This window comes from Ammospiza caudacuta, chromosome 15, assembly GCF_027887145.1.
Source record: "Ammospiza caudacuta isolate bAmmCau1 chromosome 15, bAmmCau1.pri, whole genome shotgun sequence".
Classification (NCBI taxonomy): domain Eukaryota; kingdom Metazoa; phylum Chordata; class Aves; order Passeriformes; family Passerellidae; genus Ammospiza; species Ammospiza caudacuta.
The window spans coordinates 8,395,641-8,422,715 of NC_080607.1; the positions used below are offsets into that span (position 1 = coordinate 8,395,641).

General features: G+C 42.6%; 1 protein-coding gene across 1 annotated transcript in view; it reads left to right on the forward strand.

Annotated features, from left to right (window-relative positions):
• The window catches only part of PTPRT (protein tyrosine phosphatase receptor type T), a 489,127-nt gene that overhangs the window by 308,705 nt on the left and 153,347 nt on the right, over positions 1-27,075 (forward strand). Inside the window, exons 8-9 of the mRNA XM_058814983.1 lie at positions 7,662-7,958; positions 9,804-9,913. Coding sequence (XP_058670966.1) covers positions 7,662-7,958; positions 9,804-9,913 — 407 coding nt within the window. The remainder of the gene's footprint in view (positions 1-7,661; positions 7,959-9,803; positions 9,914-27,075) is intronic.

The window sequence follows — 27,075 nt, forward strand, 5'->3', positions numbered from 1 at the left end:
GGGACACCCAGGGCCACCAAGGGCCAGCCAGGGCTGAGGCCCCTCTCTCTCCTTGGGCTCCTCTCCAGCCAAGCAGCCCCAGCTCCCTCAGCCTTTCCTGGGCACGGAGCTGCTCCAGGCCCTGCCCCAGCTCCAGGAGCTGCTGGCCCTGCTGTGCTGAGGGGCCAGAGCTGGGCACAGCACCCAGAGGTGTCCCCAGAGCTGGACACAGCACCCAGAGGTGCCCCCAGGGCTGGACACAGCACCCAGAGGTGCCCCCAGGGCTGGACACAGCACCCAGAGGTGCCCCCAGGGCTGGATCACCTCCCTGGATTTGCTGTCAAGAGCTCAAGAGGTTTAGGACAATTTGGCTGTTCCAGTAGTGCTCTCAAAGCCACTGTTTCATCAAATTTAGAAGCTCTTTCTGCCAGATCAACAAGCAGAACCAGGAATATTTTATTGTTTTATATATTTCTTTTGTTGAAGAACATGATTCCAAGGGAATACGGAGAACTTCTCTTGCAAGTTGCACAGACATTAAAAGAACCCACAGTTACAAATAAGAGAAAACATGTCTTAAAAAATAATTACTTTTTCTGCTGCTCAGAATAATTGAACAGCCTGTGTAGAGGAAGCCTCTCTTTTACTCACTATTTTGATTACCTTATTTATTTTCTAGAGATAATTTATGTTTTGTTAGGATCTAGCTTCTGTGTTACTCTGAGTCTCCTCCACTTAGTCCATTTGAGGATAACAGCAAAGCACACAGAGGAAGAGATAATAAAAATAAATGCATGTATGTGTTGGTGTAACAAACAGTTAAAATAAATATTTTATTGATGCATAATGAAATAAATTTGTAAAATATGCTTTTTTACTTTTGGTTGGCAAAAAACCAGTGGCTTACCTGCTTTCTAATCTCACTTTCATTAGCATATTTAATTAAGCTGTTGTATTTAATCATCAAAATGCTCAGTAATGTACATTTTGTTCCCAGCCATGGAATGCCACTGCTATGTGTATCCATGATAGATATTTTTAATAAAATCAGTAATTACCCTTTATTGTTCTTTTAAATTGTTATTTTTTAAGTGTGTTAGGGCACAACAGGTTTGGGGTATAAAAGAAAGCAAGCTCTCATTTTGCCATTTCATAATATAATGAAAAAAAAATTCCTTTAAATAGATGTTAATAAACCTTTTTTTAAAAAGCAGTGCTTAATTATCTTGAAGTTGTTTACAAGTGGAGCTTTGGCAGCTCAGCTCTGTTTGTAGCAGTGCTGGGAAGGCTGTGCTGCCAGCTCAGGTCCTGCTCTGCACAGCCTCTGCTTTCCCTGTGCCCTTGGCCAGTCCCTGGACTTGGTCTGGGAGTGTGACAGGCACATTTTGTAACAAATAGAGGGGTCCAGATAGATCTGGGATCTATTTCAGGGCACTGGGGTTGTTTTAAATTTGTTTTGTTTGGTTCTGTTTAGCAAAGTAGAAGTCAGAGATTAAAGGATGTTTTATGGGATTTCTAATGTATCAAATATTTTCCTTTTTTTATAGATATTCTCGAATCTTGGGTGTCTTTCAACTAAAATTTGCAACTGAAACAAAACCAGATCAATAAAAAAATGAAGAGTATTTGCAGTGAACTGAATTAAAATGATAATGTTGGTTGTGGAGAGAGCTCAGTCCCTGGCTTGCCTAACCACATACTCCATTATCTAACTTATTTCCTATTTCTTTTATAATAGTGTGGCAGCATTCCTTTTTCTTTATTGCTCAGAGAATGCCCTAAAATAGCCTGGTTTAGTTTATCAGCTGTAATGACACCTATTTCTTTGTACATGATTTGGGCTGCAGTGAGTGAAGGCCTCAGAAACAGATTGTTTGTTCTCTGGTGATTTTATTGTGTCAGTCTCACTCCTTTCTTCTCTTTTGTCTGTTGCAAGTCTTTTAGAACACCCCTTTCTGTATAATTGCCTACTTTCAGCTCTGTCTTCACTGCCATTGGACCAGTGATGATATGTGAAATAGTCTAAAAGAAAGCAAATTTAGATCCACATATTAGGGAGATGTTCTTTCCTCAGAGACAGGCAAAGCCAAACACTTTCACAGCACTGCAAGACTGGTGATCTCTGTTTAATCAGTGCTTTCATCTGTCATGTCTGCAGAGGTATTTATCCCACATTTTGGCTCAGAGGCATTGAAATGTGCTGGGCAGCAGCAGCTGAGGGCTCAGCAGAGGAGCTGTCACAGAGGGACACGTTGCACTCGAGGCATGGACAGGGTTGTCCATCACTCAGAGATGGCTGTGCTGGGACAAGGCTGGGGAAGGTGTTTGTGGGACAACTCCTCTGGCAGGATCTCTTTGATGAGATGATCAGCACACACTGTGGAGGGGCTGGGCTTACCCTGAGCCACCACACACCTGTGAATTTTGCATTTAAGGTAAACCTCTGGATTATTTTTGCTCTGTTTGCTTTGCTGCATTTTTTGATAGTAAACGCGTTTCCCTAGACTTGTTTCATCCTGTGGAAATTAAGGGAGGAAGATGAGGGATGAAGAATAAAGGGGAGAGAGAGAAGGCTTCAGCTTTTATCTAACATCCTGAATAAATCATTGTTGGACACATTTCAGTGTGGTTTTCCATCCATAGACCAAGAACGCTGTATTTGAAAAACACAAAGGAAACCTTCTGACTGCTGATTACTGATTGCACACCTGGCTGGGTGGGGCTTGCAGCACTCTGCTTCAGAGGAAGGTGTCCCTGCTCATGGCAGAGGTGTTGGAATGAGATTATCCTCAAGGTCCCTGCCAACCCAAGCCTTTTAGACATTCTGTGATTATGAGTTTTGTTGCTGTTGCTTGAAAAATGGCCACTCTTTCAATTTATTGTGGGAGTGAAATATTCTCTGCACTTCACTCTGTGATGATGCCAAATTTATATTTTGTAAATAAAAATGAATTTAAATTTTTCCTGGGCTACAGACGGAGGCTGTACCATTCTGGTAGTTGGGAGAACATAGGTTTTGGTGGCATTACCAGCTCCCAGTGCACTCAATTTTCTCCTTATCTCCTCCCACTCTACCTAGAGGAAGGGCTGGGGACTTTACTGGGGTGCCCAGATTCTGGATTGTCTGTGCTGGTTGGGGTGATGAGAGGAAGACAGAATTCATAGTTAAACCTGTTTTCTCTATTTCTGTATGTGAAAGTATCAGTTCAGGACTCACACAAAACTGCTGCTCATGGCACACTCCTTTTTCTTCCCTTTGTGCATTCTCAGTCTCTGTAACCTGCTGCTGGGAAACAGAATTTAATCAGTGTTCTGCTAATAAACTCTGCCTGCTGCTCTCCACAGGGTCAGGGGACATGGGCACAGGGCCCCAGATGAGGAGGGACGTCTCCACTCGCTGTTCTGTCTTTACTGACAGCAGCAATTTCTTGCAATTAGGCTCCTGCAGCAGGTACTTAACCCTGGGGCAGCAGCTGATTGTCTGTGTTTAACTTCCCTGCTCGATTTGAACTCTGTGTTCAAACTCCAGTGTCCCCCCACGGCTTCCTTTCCTCTCTGTTCTTCCCCTGGTGGAGGGTTACAGAGCTCTGGCAATTGTTATTGATAATCTAAATCATCCTTTTCTCTTCTGTGCCTCACCTTGAGAGGGAGGAGGGCTGAGAACAAAATGAGCTCCATGACACTCAATAAGGAATGAGCAAAACTGGCCTTAGAAGTCAGCTTTTCTGTGAAATTCTGATGCAGGAAAGGCAGTCTCTGGACATTGTTTGCTCAACAATGGACTGAGAACACACTGAAGGATCACTGGAGTTTGTTTCACTCAGGCCAGCAGAATCATCAAATCATTTAGGCTGGAAAACCTGTGACGGTGTTCACAGGTTTCTGAGGATGAGGGAAGAGACGAGATCTGACTCCATGTTTCAGAAGGCTGATTTATTACTTTATTATATATATTATATTAAAACTATAGTAAAAGAATAGAAGAAAGGATTTCATCAGAAGGCTAGCTAAGAATAGAATAGCAAAGAATGATAACAAAAGCTTGTGTCACGGACAGAGAGTCCGAGCCAGCTGACTGTGATTGGCCATTAATTACAAACAACCACATGAGACCAATCACAGATCCACCTGTTGCATTCCACAGCAGCGGATAATCATTGTTTACATTTTGATCCTGAGGCTTCTCAGCTTCACAGGAGGAAAAATCCTAAGGAAAGGATTTTTCATGAAAGATGTCTGTACCAGGAAAGCCCTTTAAGGTCGAGTCCAAGTGTTGGCCCAGCACTGCCAAGCCCCCTATTAAACTATGTCCCCAAGTGCTCTACACCTACATGTGGTTTAAATCCCTCCAGTGGCTGTGACTCTGAAAGCTCCCTGGGCAGCCTGTTCCAACACCTGACCATCCTTTCTGTGAAGAACTTTCACTCATATCCAATCTTAACATCCCCTGGCCGTTCTCTCTGCTCCTGTCCCATTCCCTGGAGCACAGCCCGACTCCCCTGGCTGTCCCCTCCTGTCAGGAGTTGTGCAGAGCTACAAGATCCCCTCTGAGCCTCCTTTTCTCCAGGCTGAGCCCCTTTCCCAGCTCTCTCAGTGACCCCTCATAGGACTTGAGCTCCAGACCCCTCCAGACTTGCACACCCCAAGGATTCCAGAAAGGCTCCTGGCTGCTGAGTGTTTGCTGCAGCCCACCAGAGTAATGAAAGGTAGCAAAGCCTCAGTGGGTGATGAGGTATTAAAAAACACTGTTCAGTCCCTGACTTTGATGTGAACGTTGCAAATGTAATTAATGGTTCAACCAGGCTGAAATAGAAATACAGCATTTGCACAGTGAAATCCCAGAGACTGCAATTTTCCTTGCGTGGGTTCAAAACTCGTTTCAGATCTGTGGCAGCTGTTTCATTGTTTAAGCTTCTTAAAAATGTCTTTTTTTTTTTTTTCCCCAAGCTCTTGGGACATATAGAAAATTTTACTTCAGGGTACATAGTTTACACCAGTATCTGATCTCCTAAGTATTCAAATTGCTGGTCTGTTTCTATCTTGCTTTGGTAGGTATCTTTGTATAGTTGAAGCTGATATATGTATTAGCAGCTTTTATTACACTAGCCAAGTGCAAAGTTACTACTTTTCAGATATTTTCTTGCATTATTTGGAATCTATCATCTCAGGAATACAAAAATGGAGACATTTGTCCAGTTTCATATATCAGCACTCTCAGAGAATTGTACATGAATTATAAATTTCCCTTATCTTTTGGAAGGAAACATTATGATAAAGGTGATGTTAGGCAGGTCCCAGGAATAGCTACAGACCTTTTGAGACTGAATACTCACAGAGCTAGTAGGCAGAAAGAATTATACAGAGAGGACAGTAGGACCACTGCCCTTTAAAAACAACAATACAAAATCTCATCCTGGAAAAGGAGGTTTCAGTGGCTTCTGCTGTGGAGGAAATCAGTGAGGCAACAAGAAAACATTTTCAAAATTAAATAGTCTCAGTATTCAGAAAAAAAGGAGATTGAAACTGGAGAGAATAGAAAGCTTTCCAGGGCCAGCTTCTGTTTGTTGATTTAATCCCAATTTGGTTTCTCTCTTTCTGAAACTAAAATTTAAGTAGTTTTTACTTACTTATTCTCCCTCTACTTAAACATCTAGACAGCCACCAGACGTGTATCTCTACACTTGCAGGGACGCCTCAGGGCATGGGTATTTGAGCCCTGGTTTAGGACTGTCAGCCTGAGAACAGACGGTTCTTGGGAAAAATGTGCTGTAGTGGGGTCTGCACTATGGATTTTGCCTTCTTGCTTTGTAACCAAACTCATCTGTGGTTCACAGGCTGGTTACTCAATCTGAGGCTGTTTCAAACTCTGTGTGTGTGATGGAGCTTGCAGCATTTACAGCAAAGTTTTGAGCAGAATTAGAAGCTGGTTGCAAGAATCTTCTAACACTTAGGGTTTGGGGTAGGAAAGGAAAGGGCAAATGTGGACAGGATGAGAAAGGAAGCTAAAAACTGCAGGAAATCTTCCCTTCCCAGCTTTGGGCAGATGACTTGGTGAGATGTTGATCAGGTTGTTCCTTACTCACACATAGAGTCAGCACATCTGACATCCCGTAACCAAACACCCCCTAATTGCTGATTCACTCCATAACATGACTGATTTAAGGGCAATATTTGTAATTAAAAAAAAAATACAGTCAGTATAACATTACCATGCTGTTGAATTGTCATTTTCAGCTGCCTTACTGCATTTTTGTGAAATGTTTTTGCCTCATCTCAGCCACGTTCTGAGCTGGGCTCTGCAGTTTGAGTGCTTGGTGTAATGCAGACCTCAGGAGGGCAAATATCTGCATTTGCTTTTGCTTTTCTTTCCTTTAGATCCATCTTGGAATGATTACCTTTACTGTTTCAGAAGCTGAATATGTTCAGAGAACCATTCTTTTGTTGACCTAATTTATCTGTACAATTCATCTGCAGAAACATAAATTTCAGGGATTTATAGAAAATGAATGTTCAGCACCTCATGCTAAGTATATATGTGTATGTTCATGCATAGAAATGTCCTAATTTCTAAATTAATCTTTTTTTGTTTGACACACAGAGTTAAGGACTCACTTTTAAGAGGTGTTTTCTGGATGCTGAGGGATTGACATGATTTATAAGGAAACCTAAAACATTTGCTAGCTTTAGACCCCTGGTCTTTTAATATCCATCCCATTTCCAAAGTGTCTGCACATGTGAATATCTATAAAAGGATGCAAATACTTTCCCACTGCCAGTCCTTAGGGGATTTTTAGCAGTAATACAGAATGTGCAGGTTGTTAAAATGTATTTTCTGCTTATGCATGAGTAGATTGAAGTCAGGGTGGCTGGTGCGTGCTTTACTTTCAAGAATTACTAGAAGGGTTTTTTTACACTTTAATTATCTCTCAAAGAGGTGTGACTGGTATTCAGGAATCCTTCCAACTTTTTTGCTCCCATGAAAACATTTTTTTGTAGGCTGAAGTCGTGAGAGACTATGAGGAGAGGGAAGAACCCTGAATTGTGCTATAAATTAAGAAACTTTATGTGAAATTATGTATTTTCTGATTACCTTGTTCAGATATATATTGAGCAAAAGAGCAAATACTAGTTGGAGAAATGTCAGATAAACAAACCCTGACATCTGTAGAATTTTTATGGTCTGACTTATCTCAAACACTGATTTTACTCAGTCATCCTTCATTCTTTATATCTACATGTCTAGTGGCACATGCATTTATATTTTATATAAAGGGCAGAGTCTAGTCAGAGCATTTGAGTTAGGCTGTTAAAAATAAATTAAGGAACAGCAGGTGAAAATGATTCCTCCACATGAATATTCAAAGTTTACCTCAGCCAAATACTGTAGAAAGAATAATAAAGAGCAAAGAAACTTTGATGGGACCAAGTCATGGAGATGATCAGAAATTAAAGTTTTATTGGCACCAGCTTGATATGACTCAGAAGACATACTCAGGAGTGGCAGGATCTCATTGCCAGAACATCCACTATCAGTGTGCAGTTGGAGGGGAAACTTCCCCACTGTACCCAGCGCTGTATTGCTCATACTTTACCATATCAATTAATAAATTGATTGCTGCTTGAACATTGGCCTAGTGAAGCTTCTTCTTTCTAACATTTGTGTTTCTCGTGCTGCTCCCCAGACCCCGTGCACGGGCCGCAGAACGTGGAGGTGGTGGACATCCGCTCGCGGCAGCTGACGCTGCAGTGGGAGCCCTTCGGCTACGCCGTGACGCGCTGCCACAGCTACAACCTCACCGTGCACTACCAGTACGTCTTCAACCAGCAGAAATTCGAGGCAGAGGAGCTCATCCAGACCTCCTCCCACTACACCCTCCGGGGGCTCCGGCCCTTCATGACCATCAGGCTGAGGTTGGCCCTCTCCAACCCCGAGGGCAGAATGGAAAGCGAGGAGCTGGTGGTGCAGACTGAGGAGGATGGTGAGTTGTGGTGGGGCAGACAATGTGACTCGCTTGAGGTCACCAGGTGTGGTGGTGTTCACAGGGGTCCCAGGATGAGGGAAGAGATGAGAATCTTGACTCCATGTTTCAGAAGGCTGGTTTATTATTTTATTATATATATTATATTAAAATGATATATCATTTACAATATACATATATATATGTATATATATATATTATAAATTATATTATATCATTTACAATATACATATATATATATGTATAATGTAAATTATATCATTTACAATATACACATAGAGCCTCACTAGGCCACCTCCTGCCAGAAGCATTACAATGATGTATTAAAACTACACTAAAAGAATAGAAGAAAGGATTTCATCAGAAATCTAGCAAGGAAAGGAAAGGAATGATAACAAAATATTGTGGCTGCTCACAGCCACGACACATCTGGCTGTCATTGGTTATCAAGTAAAAAGAATTTCACATCCTGGGTAAACAATTCTCCAAATCACATTCCAAAGCAGCAAAACATGGAGAAGCTGAAGCTTCCCGGCTTCTCAGGAGAAAAAAATCCTGGCAAAAGGAATTTTCATAAAATATGTCAGTGACAGTTGGGTTGGTTGGTTGGGTTTGGAGGGGAGACTCATCTTTAAGTTGTAAATAACAGCATAACTCTTTGTCCCACAAGACTGGTGCATCTTCTCTGGACAGTGTGTCTGTTTTGTGTGTAAAACTTGTGGGCTTAAATGATTTCCATTTCACAGCTGTGTTCTTGAAAGGGTGAAGGTCCCTAAAATGCTTGGGCATGACAGACACCAGTCTGAGAGGCTGTTAAAGAGCTGTAGGTTTAATTCTTGGTGTTCTGAACCACCCAGCAGCTTCCTTTGTCATATGGGCAAATGCAGTCCTGGTATTTATTGATTTTTCCTGTGCCTTCACTAAAAATAAGGCATCCCAAAAAATGTATAGTTCCTTCTTTTTCAGAGTATAGCTTTTCTTAAAGGTGATCTTCTGGACATCACATTTTATAGAGATCTCAGAAGCAAAATTAATTGTGGGTATAAAAGAAGGGTTGTGGATATAAAAGAACAGTTTTCTAGAGGAATTGATGGAAAGTTTCAAAGTGTTATTATCCCACCAGAGCTATTTCAGACCAAGGACTAAATTCCTCTGCCTGGGCTGTACAAGGTGCTGTCCTGAGTTTCTCTCAGCTGAAAGTGGCTCCTTCAGCCCCATATATCACATGGGAAGACACAAAAGGATGGCAGATACTTCAGAAAAATGAGCAGGGTTTTTATCAGACAGGCTTGGGAGTGCATTTAGTTGGTTATCTCCCATGGCATTAACATTTTGCTGGAGTAGGTGGATTTTTTTGAGCTGGCCTTGTAGCTGTAATGAAATATAAATCTTGCATTGTTACTTCACTAAGCAAATCAATCTTTCCTGTGGGTAAAGGTGTGCAGCCCCTTAGCATCTCCATGCCAAGGTGCAGTCTGGCTGTTTAGGTGGAGAGTTCTGCTGTTGTGTGAGTGGAGAAGGACAAATTAAATTCCCTGCTGCTGCTCTGCTGTACTGGAATAAAATCATACTGAAATTAGCATCATATTTTCATGGATTCTGATTTTATTTGTCACATAGTGGTTACATTAGGGTATTGTTATTTGAACCAAAAGTTGAATAATAAGCCTTTCACATTGATAGTAGCTTGGTAATGGTAGTGCCTTGAGGGATTTTAATTTTTAATTTTATTTATTTATTTTAAACACTTTGCTTCCTGTCTTATGGCCTTTTGGTGTCTCGTGTGTGCAGCTGGAGCTGGTGGAGTTTTTAACACAGTTTGTCTGGGTTCTTTTCCCCCTGCAGTTCCTGGACCCGTTCCCTTGGAATCTATCCAAGGAGGACCTTTTGAAGAGAAGATCTACGTGCAGTGGAAACCTCCAAATGAGACAAATGGCATCATTACACTCTATGAGGTGAGAAGAACAGATTGTTGTCAAGGAATACGTGCCACAGGGCCCTTTTCATGTGGGTTTAAGCCAATCCTGAGCTCTCAGAGATCGCAGCAGGTGCTAAAAGAAGCCTGATTAAAATAGATAAGAATCTTCAAGATAGTCTGTTGCTACCACTGAAAACGTTTCCCAGTTCAAAAAAGAGAAAGATTTCTTTCCAATGTTTGTGGCAAATTGAGAGCCACACATTTCCCCATGTCTCAGGTGCCCTGTTTCCTTCTGCAGTAGCTCCAAGGTCTGTTTGCTTTCCTTTGTTTTTTCATCTTGAGGTAAAACACTGCTAGGTTTTGTACCTACACACTGTAACTGATTCCTCTTTGCCTTCCACCTGTCACAGCACTTCCTGGCAATATCAGCAGGATGCAACCATCAACTCTTATCTCTTTTTGAATGTTTCAGTGATAATATTTATCCATCCCAACAATTTATCTGATGACAAAGTAGAGCAGGTTATGGGATGATCACTGGCCATCCTGGATGAGAAATAAACAATTAAATGTGATTATAGAGTTTATCAGAGATGGTGTTTCTTGTGAAATGTTACTGCTGCCATGTGCTCCTGGAGAAACTCTCCATGATGCCATGTACACCCAAATATGCAGAACAGGAATGTAAGAGGAGGGACGCTTTAGGGGATCACGTGCAATGAAATACAGTCCTACAAGAGAAGGTGAAGGCACTTGGATTAAATAGCAGAAAGTGGTACACCAGTACTGGCTGAGCCCAGTTTATGGGTTCAGTATTTACCTCTGTAAGATTAGAGAAAGTAAAAATAATTTTGTTTTTATGGTGACATAAAACCCCTCACTGTAGCTTGTGCAGCATTTTCTGACACAGAGGGCCAAGAACCAATATTTTACTCTCTCTTTTGTGCTTTTTGTACAAACTCACTTTAGAAAAGCCACAGGTGCAAGAAGCAGCTCTGACACTGCCTCTTTCCTCTTCCCATCCAGCCTCTCATTTGGGACAGGGTGTCCTGTGATATGTCACTCCCAGATGTCCTTACTAGCACTGGCTCTCTGTCACAGTCACATGGGGAAAAAGAAGCAGGTTTAACATCACTGAGATCTTACACTCCATCATGAGCAAAGGATGAAACTTTCTCGGTAACTTCACTTTTAGGTCATCATTTGGCTCACAAAGGCCAGCCAGTTTGACACAGCAACACTAAACAGATGAACAGAATTTCTTCTTGCTAATGTAGTGTCATTTCAGCCAGGCTGAAATCCTTGACTAAGTCTGGAGTCATTGTTGATCACTGTTGAAACACTTGTGGAAATGTCTGTGGGGTGCAAATCATCTGTCAATGCTGAAATAGAACAGGCCCTTATCATTTCATGGTCTTTGAGGGTTTCTGTGTAAAGAATTAGGCAGTAAACCTATATTTTAAAGGAATTAATCTGAGTAGAATGTTATAAGCTCATTTTTTTCTGGCAACACAGGTGACCTATAACAGAACACATTTTAAATGACCCAAGTCAAATGATGCAAATGATGCAAAAATAACTCCTTTTAATTTTTAAAGAAGCAGTTTCTTACTAAAATATTGCCTTGGGCTCAGCTTGTTGAAAGGACTTCAGCAATCTGAGTAGCTTTTCTGGCAGAGCAGCTGCCTGAGACACTTTAATGCCTGCAGGGTTGTGATGCATCATGACAGTGCCTTTGCCCCTGAAGTCACAGCATTGCTCCAGTCTCAGCGGAGGCACAAACAAATTTCTTTTTTCTGATAATGACTCTCTGCATATTTGGCAGCTGGAGACAAAGAGAAGTCAAGGTGAATTCAAACTCTTCCCTCTTCCTCCTTTCCCTACTCCCTCTCACCTCCAAAATGATGAACATCTGACTGCAAGAAACACCATGAGAACCAGAGTGCCTGGAGGCTGTCACAATGAAAATGTTGTCCATTCCTGTCCCTTCTTCCATACGAAAACTCCTACAGAAGCTTTCCACTGTCCATGGAAGCCTGAGAGAAGTCCATCAGTGTGACCGTGTTCACAGGGGTCTCAGGTTGAGGGAAGAGATGAGGATCTGACTCCATGTTTCAGAAGGCTTGATTTATTACTTTATTATATATATTATATTAAAACTATAGTAAAAGAATAGAAGAAAGGATTTCATCAGAAGGCTAGCTAAGAATAGAATAGCAAAGAATGATAACAAAAGCTTGTGTCACGGACAGAGAGTCCGAGCCAGCTGACTGTGATTGGCCATTAATTACAAACAACCACATGAGACCAATCACAGATTCCACAGCAGCAGATAATCATTGTTTACATTTTGTTCCTGAGGCTTCTCAGGAGGAAAAGTCCTAAGGAAAGGATTTTTCATAAAAGATGTCTGTGACACATTAGCTGGAGATAAAAATACAGGGGAGCAGTTGCACAAGCCAGGGCACTCTCAGGATGGTTTGCTCTGTTTGGAACATGGGGATCCATGCAGATGGAACCCACACAATTTCTGTACACTGGTGTCACTGGGAATTCTGCTCCATCCTGGTAGATTCAATGATCTTCCAGTGAATTTGAAGCTCTCTGGAAGCTCTGCAGTTGTTTTGCTGTTATTAAGGGAAAAAGCCACAAAGGTCTGTGAGCATTTATTAAAGAAAAAAAAAAAAAAACCTGCAAAGTATTTATTAAGTATTATCACTTTATGAACTTGAGTTAGTGGTGTCAGGTCCTGCATTACACCTGGAGGTAGATGGCTAAATTCACACATTAGAATTGTGCCACTGAGAGTCTCTCATACCCCACTGGGTATAAACCCTCCTAATAAAAACAAATAAAACCTCACCTTCTCCTCCTAAGTAATAGTTCCCTCCTCACCATCACCATCACAATCTGATTCATTGTATCTGGATATTGTATTTTCCCTCTAATTCTCTTTAAAAAAATGTTATCAGCTTCTAAAATGCTTCAAAATAATCATGCTGTCTATTCTACTTACATCCCACTTGTTTCCCTTTGGGACTGATTTTCTTCTCAGGTCCCTAATCATTCCTGCAGCTCCCTGCCAGATGTCCCCATAACCCAAATTGCTGTTGCACTTTTCATATCCACTGCTTGGGTGCCAACTGGGCTGGGATTCAGCAGCACAACCTTCAGCAAGTCTTTTGCCAGCCAGAAGCACTAATTTCATAATGACTGCATGCTTCTAAAGAGCCTAAACAGAATGGAAGGACCTTAATGAAGCTTTTTGACTTCTACAAGTCTCTTCTGATGGGTATTTTCCTTCCAAATGCTATTGCTGCCTTTTAACAAAGTAAGTGTTGCATTTAAAAGTGGTTTAACCCCCTCTGTGTTCAGTTGCAGAATTAATTGTTTCACTGGGTACAGAAACAGCTGGATTTTTAAAAAGAAGGACCTTTCAGATCCCTTGTAATTGCAGTTCTAGATCCTTCTCTAATTGCAGTCTCTTTCTGGGGAGCAGAAACCTCTTGTTCAAGACAACTTGGAAAGCTCTGGGAATTACAAACCAGTTAATCAGTGTGCTGGGAAGATGAGGATATGAGCTGGGATCATTCTGGGTGCTGGGGTGATGCCTTGTGAAGGCTGACCTAGAACAGAGACTGGACAGAGCTAAAGAATAAAGCAGAGATTTATTAAAAGGCCTCAATGGATCCACCTTGGGCAGCACAAGAGCCCAGCCAGGGCTGCACCCAAGATGAACCAAAATGGTCCCAAAATGCACAACCAGTCACGGGGTCTGTCACTGTGATCAGTTCTGCTCCATTTGCACCTTGCAGTTCATTGTCCCATTCCAGCTTTAGCCCCTGCAGTCCCACCCTGCTTGTTTTTCTCTCTCCAGCCCACAGTGTTTGTGCTCTTGGGCTGAGATTGGGATCATTTGTCCTTGGTGCCCAGCTGGAGCAGGAATTGTTTTGTCTCCCTGCTCTGTGCACAGAGCTCACCATCCCCTCATATGAAGCTCAAAATTGTACACTAAGGCAGCACAGAATCTGAAAAATATAAAAGCTAAAACCTGAGGCACCAGGGGAGCCCAGCAAAGCTCACAGGTGTGTGGTGAGACAGGAGGTGTCAGTCTGTCTGTCCATCAGGGAAGCTAGGGAGATGCACAGCTGCTATTGGAAGCAACAGAGGGAAAGCTTAAAGCCTCTAACAGGTCCCCAGGTGGCCTCAAGGTGTGTAGGTACCTACAGGAAGCAGGCAGACCTATCTGTGCTCAGAAACCCAGCTGAGAGCAGAGCTGGGCTTTGGTAATTCCTTGGTTTGGGTAAAAGGCTCCATGCAGATGGTTCTGCATGTGACACTCATGGAAGAGGCACTCTTCCACTGATATTGTCCTTATTATCCCTGGGAGCAGCCTGGGAGTGGCACAATTCAGTAACATCTCAGTAATCCTGCCCCACCATCAGTCTCCTGGCACACTGAAAGCACCACGACTTGTTGAAATTTCTATTTTACATTTTTTTAACCAGTCCTGAAAAGCTGATCTGCTTTAAATCCCTAATAATCAAATTCTGCACATTGTCCTCACACCATGTGGGAGTTAAACTTCAAAGCCTTTGTGTACAAAGGCATGCAACAAAGATTTATTCCTTTTAATTTATTTTTTCCTAAGTGTGTGTAAAGTCAAACTACAATCAAACAGACACTGTCATTGGGCTGCAAGGGCAAGCAATCTAATTTAAGGTCATGAACCAGCTTTGGCACTAAAATTCTTCTGCTTTTAGATGAAATGAGGTTGTCTAACATGTATGTTTAGTGCAAACTTGCATCTAGAAAATTTTAGTAAACAAAACTTATTTATCTCTTCATTTTGCTGTTTGGGCAGCTGAGAGCTTTCAGGTACACTCTGTGAGTGATGCTGGCTTTTGCCTTTGTAAATACATTTTTTGTATGTATTCTATTGCTCAGAATTGTCAGTTTTTAGAATATTTCACCCTTAATCAGGAAGAAAAAATGGGAAACCCACCTATCATTGCTGACTGAAATACTTGTCCCCTTGCTTGGGGGAAGGCAATTTTAGGGATATTGCAATCCTAACAGCATTTAAAGGGTGGATCCCAAATATTCACCTTCTTGGCTGGAAAAATGGCTCTCAGACTGCTGAAGTCCTTTCAGTGAGCCATGCCTAAGGGCAGTGTTGAAACAGCAAATTGTCTTTTTAAACATTGTAAAATGCAGTCCTGTAATCACTTATGTCCTCATCTTTAGGATTGTTAAATCCCTGGTGGTTTTGGGGAAAAATAAGGATGTATTTGCAGCTTCTAACTAGCTAGTTTTGTCAGTCACTGTTTCTGAAACGCTGTAAATCTCTGTTTTGATGCCAGGAATAATAATACAAGGGACTTTCATACACAATTTCAGCTCTTTAATGGGATGCTTGGAGCCTAGTACATCTAATCCCAGTGGATTTGAGTTTAAATTGCACTTCAGAGGCTACAGATCCTCTTAGTTACCATGTAAAATTGCAGTCTGCCCTTCTTCATCTCTCCAGTTGCCAATATGCCATTTCTTCTCCATCACCTCACTCTCTTTTGCAGTGCAGGAGAGGTTGTTACATGCAAACTGCCTCTTTAGAGAGTCTTGCATGAGGTCAATATTTGTGGGATGCATTGCCTGTATTTATAAAAGGGTGGAAACAAATTTCTTCCACCCTTGACCCCTGAAAGTGCATGCTTATTATACCAAAAAGCAGGATTATCTGGTGTGATAGCTATGAAGGGATATGCATCCATTTCTATTCATAGCCCTTCTCTAAGCTGTTCAGGAAACCTGATTTTTTTTTAGATAAATTCTTTCCTGCTAAAAGATGTTGCAAGAAAAAAGGTTTCCCCAGAAAAAGCTGCAAGGGTTGAAAACTCAGCTTGGCTTAGTCATTTGTTTGTTTATTTAAAGGGTTTGGGGGCTTTTTTTTTTTGGTTGTGAAGGGTGGAAAATGGCTCCCACAAGAAGGAAAGCAACAACCACAAAATCTTGCAACCGATTTATATAACGCTCTACCGTTGAAATAGTGGAAAGATGACAATTGTGGGAAATTGCCTTCAGTGAGAAGTGGCTTTGAATGTTCCCATGAAAATCAATCATGTTACAGCCTCTCAATTGCATTCCATGGAGGCAGAACTCCTGGGATGGAGCTTTCTCACTTGAACTCAGTGGGGCTGCATTTAGCTGAGCACCAGCAGAACATCCTAGAGACCTGTTCTGGTTTGAAAGCAAAACCAGTGAGAGACTCCAAGTCAGAAGTACAATTTATAAGGAAAAGGGAAAAGAAAACCAAAATACATGTAATAACACAAAATAAAAAGCACTGACAGAGTCAGAATAGAGCCTGCCACCCTGTTGGTCTGGGTGTTGGTAGCAGTCCAGTTGGATTGGTGGCTGCAGTCCTCCTCGAGTGGCAGATGTGGTTCTGTTGGAGCAGTAATCCTATAGAAAAAGGTGTAGTCTTCCTCTGAAAATCCAGTGGAAAAGACAGCTGGGAATCCAGTGGAATGACTGTCTGCTCTGTCCCAAACCCCAGATTATATCCAGGTGGGGATGCTTCCCTCCTCCCCCCTGAGTGAAGCATCTCACAGTGGGCTTATATCATTCTGTGAGCCATGCAGTTGGTCCATTAAACAGAAATGGCTCCCAGAGGGAGTTATCTCTGAATCATTGTTATCTCTGAGTCATTGGCAAGGCCTTGCTGGGCCCGTTAGCAGGAGATAAGGAATAAAACAATGCCCCTCCTGGTTTCAGCAGCTCTTGAGGATGGGAATAGAATACATTTTATACTGTAACATGGGACAAGACCCTGTCAAGGGTTCAAAACACAGGCAGTGAGCAATTAAAGATGGGGTATTGGTTCCTGGCTTTATCACTCACCTGCAGGGACATTGTTGTGAATTATTCCCTGTTCATCTGCAGCACTAATGCTGTTTGCCTCTGACACTGCATTTATAAGATGTAGTCTCTTGTTTGTCCAGGGTCCATGAAAGTTGATTACATCAAGAATAAGGGGTTTGCTGCATCTGTGCCATATTGAATTAGACTTCTTTAATAATATAAGCTAACGATGGAAGTGTGTGGCCATGTGTCATCTGTTCAAGTTTGAAGCTCTGTCAGCCCTACAGAGGCTGTGTCACCTTCTCAGTGACATGTAAGGAAAGCTGTTCACATCTACCCAGCTCAATTAGGTCTGGAGTTTATGGCTCTGAGCACAGAAGGGCCCTGCAACAGGGCTGGGCTGGCTGAAGAGAAATTGTTTCTTTTATGCCTGCTGACTGTAGTATTTACTGAGCACTTGGTGAGCAGGTTGGTTAAATGCTGACAGTGTTCTGGGCTCCACTTAATAAAGATTCAGGCCAGAATATGGGAAATGAACGGTGCTGATTGCACTGATTTATTATCATTTCTTGGCAACTGAGAAGGGTGATAAATCTGAGCGCTGCTTGCTCTCTCAGGAGCTTGGGATGCTGTGTTAGTCACAGATCCTGTGGCTCTGTTCCTAGAACCAGGCAGAGCTCAGTCAGACAGCATTCCAGTGAAACTTGAGCGTCACAAAGTCACAGGAAATGTCTTTCCCCCCACCCCACAACCAGTGGTACCCCACAGAGAGCTCCTCCTCTCCCCCTCCCATGCTGTTTATTCTATTTTAATAAATTAATAGGATTAATTTAAGGTAAAGAGGGTAAATTATAAGCTCTCCTGTCAGTGTAGAATATGAGTATGTGCTTGGGTGACCCTCCTGCCACACCCAGGGTGTTCAGTCAAGGTGGCTTCTCTGACCCTGCAAGGAAAGCACAATTTGCCTGTGTGCAATAATACAGAGAGTATAAAATGCAGCTGTTGTTCTGGTGGAATATGGTGGTTTTCCTTCTCCATCACATTTGGAAACATCAGATATGGTGGCAGGACTGGGGTTAGTCTGAGCTGTGTTGATTTAAGGTGCTGTGGGGAGCTATCAGGAGTTAGGCTGGGCTCTGTCTGCCTGGCACAGCCTGGGGTGCTGGCTCTGCTTGGCTGCTCCTGCCTCTCCAGCTAAGGACAGCAGCAGGGATGATGATCCAGGTGCAGGCTGCAGTTACTCAGGGATTACTCCTTGTTGGAAAGAGCTTGCTGTATTGATGCTTTAGGACTTTAGCTTGTATATTTTCCATATATTTGTAACCCTGCAGTTCTTTAGTGTATAACTCCAAACCCCACACTCAGTGTGAGCTGCTGCTTTCCCAGCTTGGGCAGACACAACAATTCCTCTCCAGGCCTGGCAATCAAGGACACCTCACTGCCTCAGGGCCCAGAGAGGGAAACAAAAGTGAGCTGGGGGAGCAAACTGGGGGTCAATGACTTCATTATCTGGAGCTGAAATTGGAAGATTAACCCCCAATATGCACATGGACCAAACTTATAAAAGTGTGAAAACCCTGTAGTCCATTTTTTGGGTGTAGCCCCTGGGTGAGCTTCATCTGCCCAAAATGTGCCTGAAGGCCCTTCAATAAATGTAACTGCTTTTTATTCCCTAATTTTGTCTGGCCTCTGATTTTAGGTAGTCCCAATAAAACCCCAGTTTTTTATTTCTCCTATTCCTCTCCACCCTGTCCCAGTTACTTTAGCACAGCCTTAGACTTTGGGAATGTTTAAATGTTTCCCTAATTAGGGATGCTTTTCTGAATAAGCACCTCAAAGAGCTTTTGAACAAACTTCTTCAAATTATATAGGATTCTTAATTGTGTGTTACTCATTTGCTGTTACTTGCAAGATGTGCTTAACTTGGGAGCATTTGTTAATGATGCTTTTTAAAATCCTCTGGTTTCCAGTAACATCTTAGGAAGAAAATGATAGGGTTTTTCTGAGAAACTCAGATGTCAGGGTTTTTCAAATGTATGACAACCTCCAGGTAAGTAGCATACTTGTGTTATAAATAGAATGAATCAACTGTTTAAAAAAAATTGCTTGATCAAGCTTTTCAGAAATAAAAGCATAATGTGGTCCCTTGAGCACAACAATTTCTTTGATTACCTTTTTATTGTTCTTTTGAAGCCAATAGACATGCAGTGATATAAATCCCATGCAAATGAGAAGATATTTGGTTACAATACTTTTTTTTTTAGGAGCTGAATTATTTTAGTGTGCACATTGTGCTTTTTCTAAGCCAAACTAAATGATAAGAACTGAAAAAAACTCCAACTTATTCTTTCTTGTAATGTTCAATTTTAAAACGTCCTTTTGTAGATACATCAGCATCTTGTCTTTCTGCCTTCCAATGCCTTTTTTTTTCCCCAGAAAAAAAAAAAATTCAGTCTATTATTTTTTCTTCTCTATATTGCTCATTCAGGAGAACAGCTGGTCCTTAATCCCATTTCCCCCATTTCATCTTTTCAGGTGGAAGTGTACCTGTGCAGTTAGGGTACTCCAAAGCTCTTTAACAACTCCATTTTCACATCTTGCAGTATTTTGTTTACCAAAATGTAGCAGTTAGCTAAGTTGAAAGCAAACTGCATATGCATGTTTGCACTTCCTTCCTAGATTGCTTTTTTCCCCTCTGTTTCATCTTTAGTGTTTAATTTAGAAAGTACATACGGGTGGATAATTCAGGTGTGGTGGTGGTTTCATCCTGTTAATGGATGCCACTGAGGAACTTTGTGAAGGGGGAGAAGCCAGCCAAGGTGATCTTTGCATCACCTTCAGCAGTATGGATGTGTGGATGCATGGCTCCTGTTGGGAAATTCACCTTGTTGCTGTCCTTTGTGTTTGTGTCTTGGAGCCAGTCTTAATGATCTGCCATCCAGTGGACAGGCTGGGTTTGGGTTTAGCTTTCTGTGCCTTGCTCATTTGCCAATTTCTATCTCTTGGAGTCCCCTGCCTCCTTTCTCCTTCCCCTTTTTCCCTTCCCTGTTGGTTCCACTTTTCCCTGATCCTGCTCTCCCTGCTGTCCTGGTGGTGTTGCTGGCAGTGAGGCTGAGGTGGCTTTCAGAAGAATGAAGGCTTTAGCACAGGGAGGGCTTTTCCTTTTGTTCTCAATGCACCTGCTTTGCTCTGAATTTGGAAAAAGTGACTTAGGGTGAACTTGGATGGGTCTTGGAGCAGGCTGGTCTACTGGAAGGTGGCAGGGGGTTGAACTGGGATGATCTTTAAGGTCCCTTCCAACCCAAACCATTCATGAGATGCTTGACTTGGAGAATAATACAAATACATATTTTAAGAGTCAAGTGACTGAAACAACACCAACTCACAACTGTCAGTTACAATAAGAGCTAAGAGTGATATTTGACCTATAAATGTGGCCAAACCATTCTGTACACACCTGGGCCTTGCTGCTGCTGCTTTCTGCAGTTCAGCAGAGCCAGCAGCTGTGTGTGATGCTGCTCACACCCCACTCTGCATTTTGGGGGCTGTTCCTTTGCCACAGCTTTCCCTACACTCAGTGCATCATGGCCAACCACAATGAGGGGTTTTAGGCAGAGCTTTCAGCATCAAGGAATAACTGAGGAACAAGCATGGAGATTGAATAACTGCCTCAATGCTGCAGTCCTATCAAAGCAATTTCTATAGTTGTCATTTTCTGCTATTAAGCTGAACAATGAGGCTCTCCAATAAAATCATATGAAATAACAGCTCATTAAAAGCTCTCCTTAATATATAGCATGCTAATTAATGTCAGTGGGGTGCAAGCTTGAATGGCAGAATAGACTATAATGTTTAGAAAGTAGGTAAAATAAAAGAAGATATTTTATCGTTAATGACCTTTTAGTAAACCTAATGAAATCCTTAATGGCCTGAATACATTACTGAGGCACTCCCAATTGCTTTGCTACCTAGTCCATTCTTCCTCCTTTTCTCACAGACATTAAACTTGGCTTTGTTTATTAAAAAAAAATGCCATAAGGAAATATTTCCCAAGGAAATATGAAGAGTAAGAAAGAGTCTGTGCAAAAGGAGAGTAGAGAATAATTCTCAGCCCTGCTGTCCCTGTCCCTGGTTGTGTTGCAGGACCATGTTCTGTCCTGCCTTGGCTGAGCTGCCTGTGTTTGTATTCAGGTTTAATTGCCCCCTGTTTACGTGGCTCTCAGTAAATAGGCCAGGGAGCCAATGGGCCTCTTTTATTCCCAGGGTCTCCCTGGGTTAACTTCCATATTCATTCCTAATGAATAGCTGTGCTCTGGCTTTTTATACTCCTACCAGCCATGCTGTGCCTGTGCTGTGACTCAATTAAAAGATTTTATTCTGCAGGGCTTTTAGTCTTTCACGTGTTGCCAGCCTTAAATATTACTTGCAAATGCTGATTAACTCTGCCTTAACCTTATCCCAAAAGAAGTAGCACAAGAATGGAAAAAGAAAGGCCTTTGGTTCTTCCCATTTCCTGGGTGAAAAATCAGTGGGCTGGGGAAGGATGTAAGTGCAATAATTGCCTGGCTTAAAGTGAGTTTTAAGGTGGAAAACGTCCCCATTCATCTGGTCATGAAATACATTCTTCAGCTCTTTGCTTTTCCAGCACTGAAGAAGGATGAGGATTGTTCACTAACCTGTTCACCAGCTCTTCCCTGTCATTGGAAGATAACTTCCTTCAAATTACTCCCTTTGTGCCATACTTGGTGCAATTAACTTTAGTCCCCCAGCCCAAAATGTCTGAAACTCCCTGATAAGATTGAACCTAAGTCCATCCCAGCTGCAATCTGAAGTCACCTGCAGTAATAATTGTTCCTGGGAAGCCCAGGCACTGGGGAATCTCAGAGGAGAAGAGCCCCTGGCTTGCTGTGTAATCATGTTTCAATCAGCTCCATGGAACCATGAAATGGATTGTCCCCCTGAAGTTCCTGCACTCCAGAGCCCACACTCTGCTGGGCCACTCAATTCCTTGTTTGGCTCCAAGCACAAAAAGAGCTTCTGGCTTCTCCTCCCAACCCTGCTAACCAAGGAGGAGAGGAGCACAAATCACCTTGAAATGAGAATTTGAGAGCATAGCAGCATCAGCCAACCCTGTTTTGTTTTCCCAGCCATCCAGTGAGTGGTGCTTTGGGAGGAAGGTGCCCAGGCTGTGTGCAGGGGGCTTGGATGAATGACAGAGCCAGCAGTGGTGACGACCCCATGGTGATCAAAGAGCTGCAGGAGCTGCAGGCTGACAGGACAGAGAACCCAGCCAGTGTCTTGTAATTGTGGTATCCTCTTGGATGGAGATCCTCTCCCCTCTCTCCTGGAGCTGGAAAAAAGATGATGCGGTGAGGACACAGTCCTGAGGCAGTGAAGGATGTTCTTTTTCAGATCCTTGCAAGAAGGTCTGATCATGTCTTGACAGAATTTAATTCCCATTTCAAACTCCCACATTTCAGGAATTTCAGGAATATTTTCACCTTTCAACATTAGTGAAACTTCCTTCAAAACAAATGCAAAATCAGCTCACCAGTGAAAATTCCAGGAACCCTCTCTTACACTTCAGTCTTGTCCCTGTAAGATTTAACATATCTGGCAGTTTTATACTTTGTGTTGAAATGTTCCCAATTTGGGATCACTCTGAATTTCAGCTCTCAAACCCTTCTGCTGATGGAAATGATTCATTAAGCCCTGAGCTTTCATAGGCCAACTCTACAGTTCACAGGAAGGAATCAAGAAAACAAGGCTATTGCTGTCATCCTTAAAATGTTTCCATAAGGCCCATATCTGGGAGAGAGGACACAAGCTAAAAATATCTATTAATCTAATATAACAAAACAAATTCCCCCTGCTGAAATAGCAAAACATGCTTCTATCCAGAGTTGTCTTTCAGAATGAGTGATTTTCCCTAAGGCTCACACCTTGGTGCTTTCAAGGGTCAGGAATGTTGTTCCCCAAAGTGCAGGGCAAGCTCAAGGTTTTCCTGCTCCATGAGCCCCTGCCCAGAGCAGGTCCCAAGTGAGGGTGATGGTCCAGCTCTTCCCATGGCAGCAGAGCAATGGGAAGTGATGGGATTTATTTGTTTATTTTCTTTTACACAGAGCACAAGGGCCTTGTGGCTGCCCAATCATTATTAGTTTGTCTGCTGGAGATGAGAAATCCAAACACAAGTCATGCATACAGGACTCTTGCATGTTACTGTCTAGAATATTTTTCCTTTTAGTGCTTGATAAGTTTTTTTTCTATTGAGCCAAAAGATTTTTCTGAGCTGTTTGACTTTGTCTCTGTGAGAGTGTTGAACTTGCACTAAATTTAAAGAGAAAAAATGCATATACAGCATTACTAACTTGCCTTTTTCTTATTTAGGCCACAGACAAATTAGAAATTATTCAGGTTATCCAGACAAAAGCTACATCCTCACCAATCCAACATCCTTATTACAAGTGAACTTTGTGAACTCATCCATGTTGCTGCTGAGCAATCACTGCAACTCAATCCTTTCCCTCACACTCTAATCTTTCTCTCTCATATTTTATAAAATCTATCTTGCAACACCCCTCACTCCAGAAGCATTCTTTCTTCTTTCCAAACCTCTTTTTCTAGCACACAACGGGTTTCCAGCTAGATAAACCCATGGCTTCATCTTTCGGAGGAGTTGCCAGCAGGAGACCAGTCTGTGCTGGAGTGACACTGAGGTTGTGGCAGCCTTGGCTTGGGCAGGAGTAATGAGACACAGCCCTGGGCTATGAATTGCAGTGACTTGGGAACAGGGGAATTCATTCTGCTTTGCCTGAGGATAAGGTCTGCCATGCTGCCAGCTGAGTTCCTTAGGCTCTCCTTTTCCTCTGTCATGGTAATAAGTGCCAAGAAAGCTGCTTGGGAAAGACTTTTAGGAAATCCCTTGTTACCTGCTACTAGTTTAAGTTGTGTAATCCTGCAGCAGAGGGACACCTATTTCTGGCTGCTTTGCTGACAGGTTTAAATAAAGACTGTGGACTTTGCAGGACTTTGGAACAGCCTTTCTGGACCATGAGAAATTCCCTGCAGCTACAGTGGTTTGCTAGGATTTGTCAAGGGAAGGGTGACAATCGATGAGCTGCAGTTCTGCCTGCTGCATGGAAATCTGTGACCGTTTTCACAGGGGTTCTTGGATGAGAGAAGAGATGTGGATCTGACTCCATGGTTCAGAAGGCTGATTTATTATTTTATTATATATATTTCATTAAAACTATACTAAAAGAATAGAAGAATTAATTTAATCAGAAGGCAAGCTAAGAATAGAATAGCAAAGAATGGTAACAAAGGTTTGTGGCTCAGCTCTCTGTCCAAGCCAGCTGGGCTGTGATTGGCCATTAATTAGAAACATCCAACATGGGCCAATCACAGATGCACCTGTTGCATTCCACAGCAGCAGATAACCATTGTTTACATTTTGTTCCTGAGGCTTCTCAACTTCTCAGGAGGAAAAATCCTAAGGAAAGGATTTTTCATAAAAGATGTCTGCAACAGAAATCTTGGTGTTTTCCTTTACCCTGAGCTCCTCAGTGGTGTGAGACAAAAACTATGTCAGTGTACCTGACATTTCTAACAGGGAAACATGGTAGCAGTGGCTCTTTTCTTCCCCAGCAAATCTGATGAAGAGGAAGCCCTAGTGAAGCATTCATGCCCAGGAAGAACCAAGATGTGCAGTTTACCCACTGCTTTTTCATGTGATTACATAATTGTTTTAGCAGCTTCCCTCCTGACGGGCTCCACACACATCTCAGTGACCAAGTTATTTGCTGGGATTTAACATAGTGCTGTCTAAACAGAGGATGTGTGAACATAATCCTTAATGATGTGCTGGGGGCACACACTGCTCCTGGAAGTCTTGCCTGTGATTAATCAGTTCAGCATAAGATAAATCCAGCAGAGTTTTGGTAGGTGGTTCTAAACCTGCTGAGGCTGAGTGTGCATCTGTGTGCAGTTCCACATTGGTGTTTCAGTGTTGTCTGAAATTAGATAAGCACAGAAAGAAAACAACTCTCCAGTTGTTGCTGTGCACAGTGGTGGGTATGTCAGGAGTGGTAGCATCTACTTTTTCGAGAAAGCCACCTTTTTGTACCAATAGTAGCATTTATTGTACAGACCTGGACAGCAGTGATTTGCCATTCCTGCCAGTCTGTTGCAGGTGGGTAAGAGATTGTGGTTTGAGTTTCTGCTCTCTGTGTTGCTGTGCTGAACAGGCTGGGTCCTGGATGAGATCGGCAGAACTGCCATCTGCTCAGGAGATCTCAGAGACCTCACCAGTCTATTACTGAACTGTGTCAGGTGTAGATGAGAAAACTGACAGCAGCTCTTAGGGAGTGAAGTGTTCCTGCTGGATGGCACTGATCCCTTTAGGATCCCTGCTGGCTGTGAGCCTTCCCAGCAAAATGCAGCCGTGCTGCCCTGAGCACCCAAGTGTTGGCACTATGTGCAGTGCATCTCTTTGTGCAGCGCGTGTTTCTTACCCTCTTCCCAAGTGAACAGAGGGAAATCAATAACAGCAAAAGCAGTGGACAGCTTTGACTTGGTTTGGAAAGACAGGAGTCTGCTAAGGAAGGCAGGAGCCTCCCCTGAAATGGAGAATGTAAACCCTCCCCACCCCTCCCAATTGCTATACATTTTAAATTAAGGAGCTCTCAGGCAAAAATATGGGAGCAGGAAATAACAGTTCCTTAATAGGGAAAAGAAAAAATAAAAGCATAAAATAAACAATGCAGTACACTAGAACAACACTGCCAGAGTCAGAACACAGCCTGACACCCTGTGGGTCAGGCTGTTGGCAGCAATCCCATTGGAATTGTGGCTCAGCCCTCCTGCAGTGTCAAGGGTGGCTCTGCTGGAGCAGGGATCCTGTAGAAAGGTGCAGTCTCTTCCTCTGAGGATCCAGTGGAAGGAGAGGCAGCTGCTGTTCCTCTGGGGAATCCAGTGGAGAAGCCGTGCTGGTGTTCCAGAACCTCTGGATTATATCTGGGTAGGAATGCTTGGCTCCTCCCTCTGGGCTCACATCTCCCAATGGGATGCTGTAGTTCTTATCAGCCATGCAGGGGCATTCAATAGCTGTTATCAGCAGGTGTCCCCTCCTGAGGGAGGAGTGAATGTGGTCACTCAAAGAAAGAGATAAGGCAAACTGCCCACTTGACAAAGGTAATCTGCCATACAGATGGTAATTGAAAACATCTGGCATTGCAATCTTCAACAAGCTTTGAGTTAGTTTCCATGCTCCATAGTAACTGTTGGAAGAGGTGGTGTTTCAGGAGATAGAGGTGAATTTTATTTTTCATTTAGTTGCATTCAGAAGATGTGGTGGCTCCTACTGATGATATTTCAAGTGTTAATCCTGATAAAGGATAACTAATTATTTATGGGAGGACCTCTTTCCTCTGCAGCCTGTTCTCATTTAAAGGGCTGCAGGATTTGGGCAGAACGCTCTGTAGCATGGCTTGTGCAGACTTTGCCAAGATGACAGTCTCTAAATTTACTGTTTATAAATATTTCTGCATATAAATTAGTGATTATAAATATTGCCTGCAGCTGAAAACAATCTGGTACAACCCATTCAGCCTTTTCTGCCCCTCAGAGAGCCATTGTTTTGCTGAGGAAGGTAACAGATGAGGTGACACAGCTCTTCTCTGAGGTGACACTTGTTTTTCCTACTTGCCATTGCAGGCAGATATGTCTCTGGATATAAATGTAGAGGAAGATATGTTGCCTTCTGTTCAGCAGCTTTTCCTTTTCATGCCCAAGTCCCTAGAGGGAAATATGCTTTAGTGGATTGGGGCTCTTGCTAAGCATCAATGCAGTTTTATGATATTAAATTAAATTTAATGTCACTGCTAAGAGCCTGCAGTGTTCAGGAGCCAATGTCACACGTTTGAGGCAGGGACAAGAGATGGCCATGGAAGAGATGATGGGTTCCTGCCTTCTTTGCAAACTTTGGAAGCTGAAGGGATGGCTAGGTAAGTTTTGTAGCTCAAGAAGCCAAATCTCTTAGCAGATATCTGTGTAAATCTGACTTGAGTTTGACTTCTAGAGAGATGTCTGAGGTCATTCCTTTCATTCAGGACACACACACTGCAAGAACTGCCTGGGCTGATGAATTTTTGGGTGTACTTACACCCAAGTTCTAAATATTACTATTCTAGACTAATCTAATAACAGCAGACTTGGGGTTTGATCATCAGTTTTACAGAATTATCTGAGTTGCAAGGGACTCACAAGGATTAGCAAGTCCAGCTCTTAAATGAATGGCCCTTACAGGGGCTGAACCACCAGCTGCTGTGTTTTTAGCAC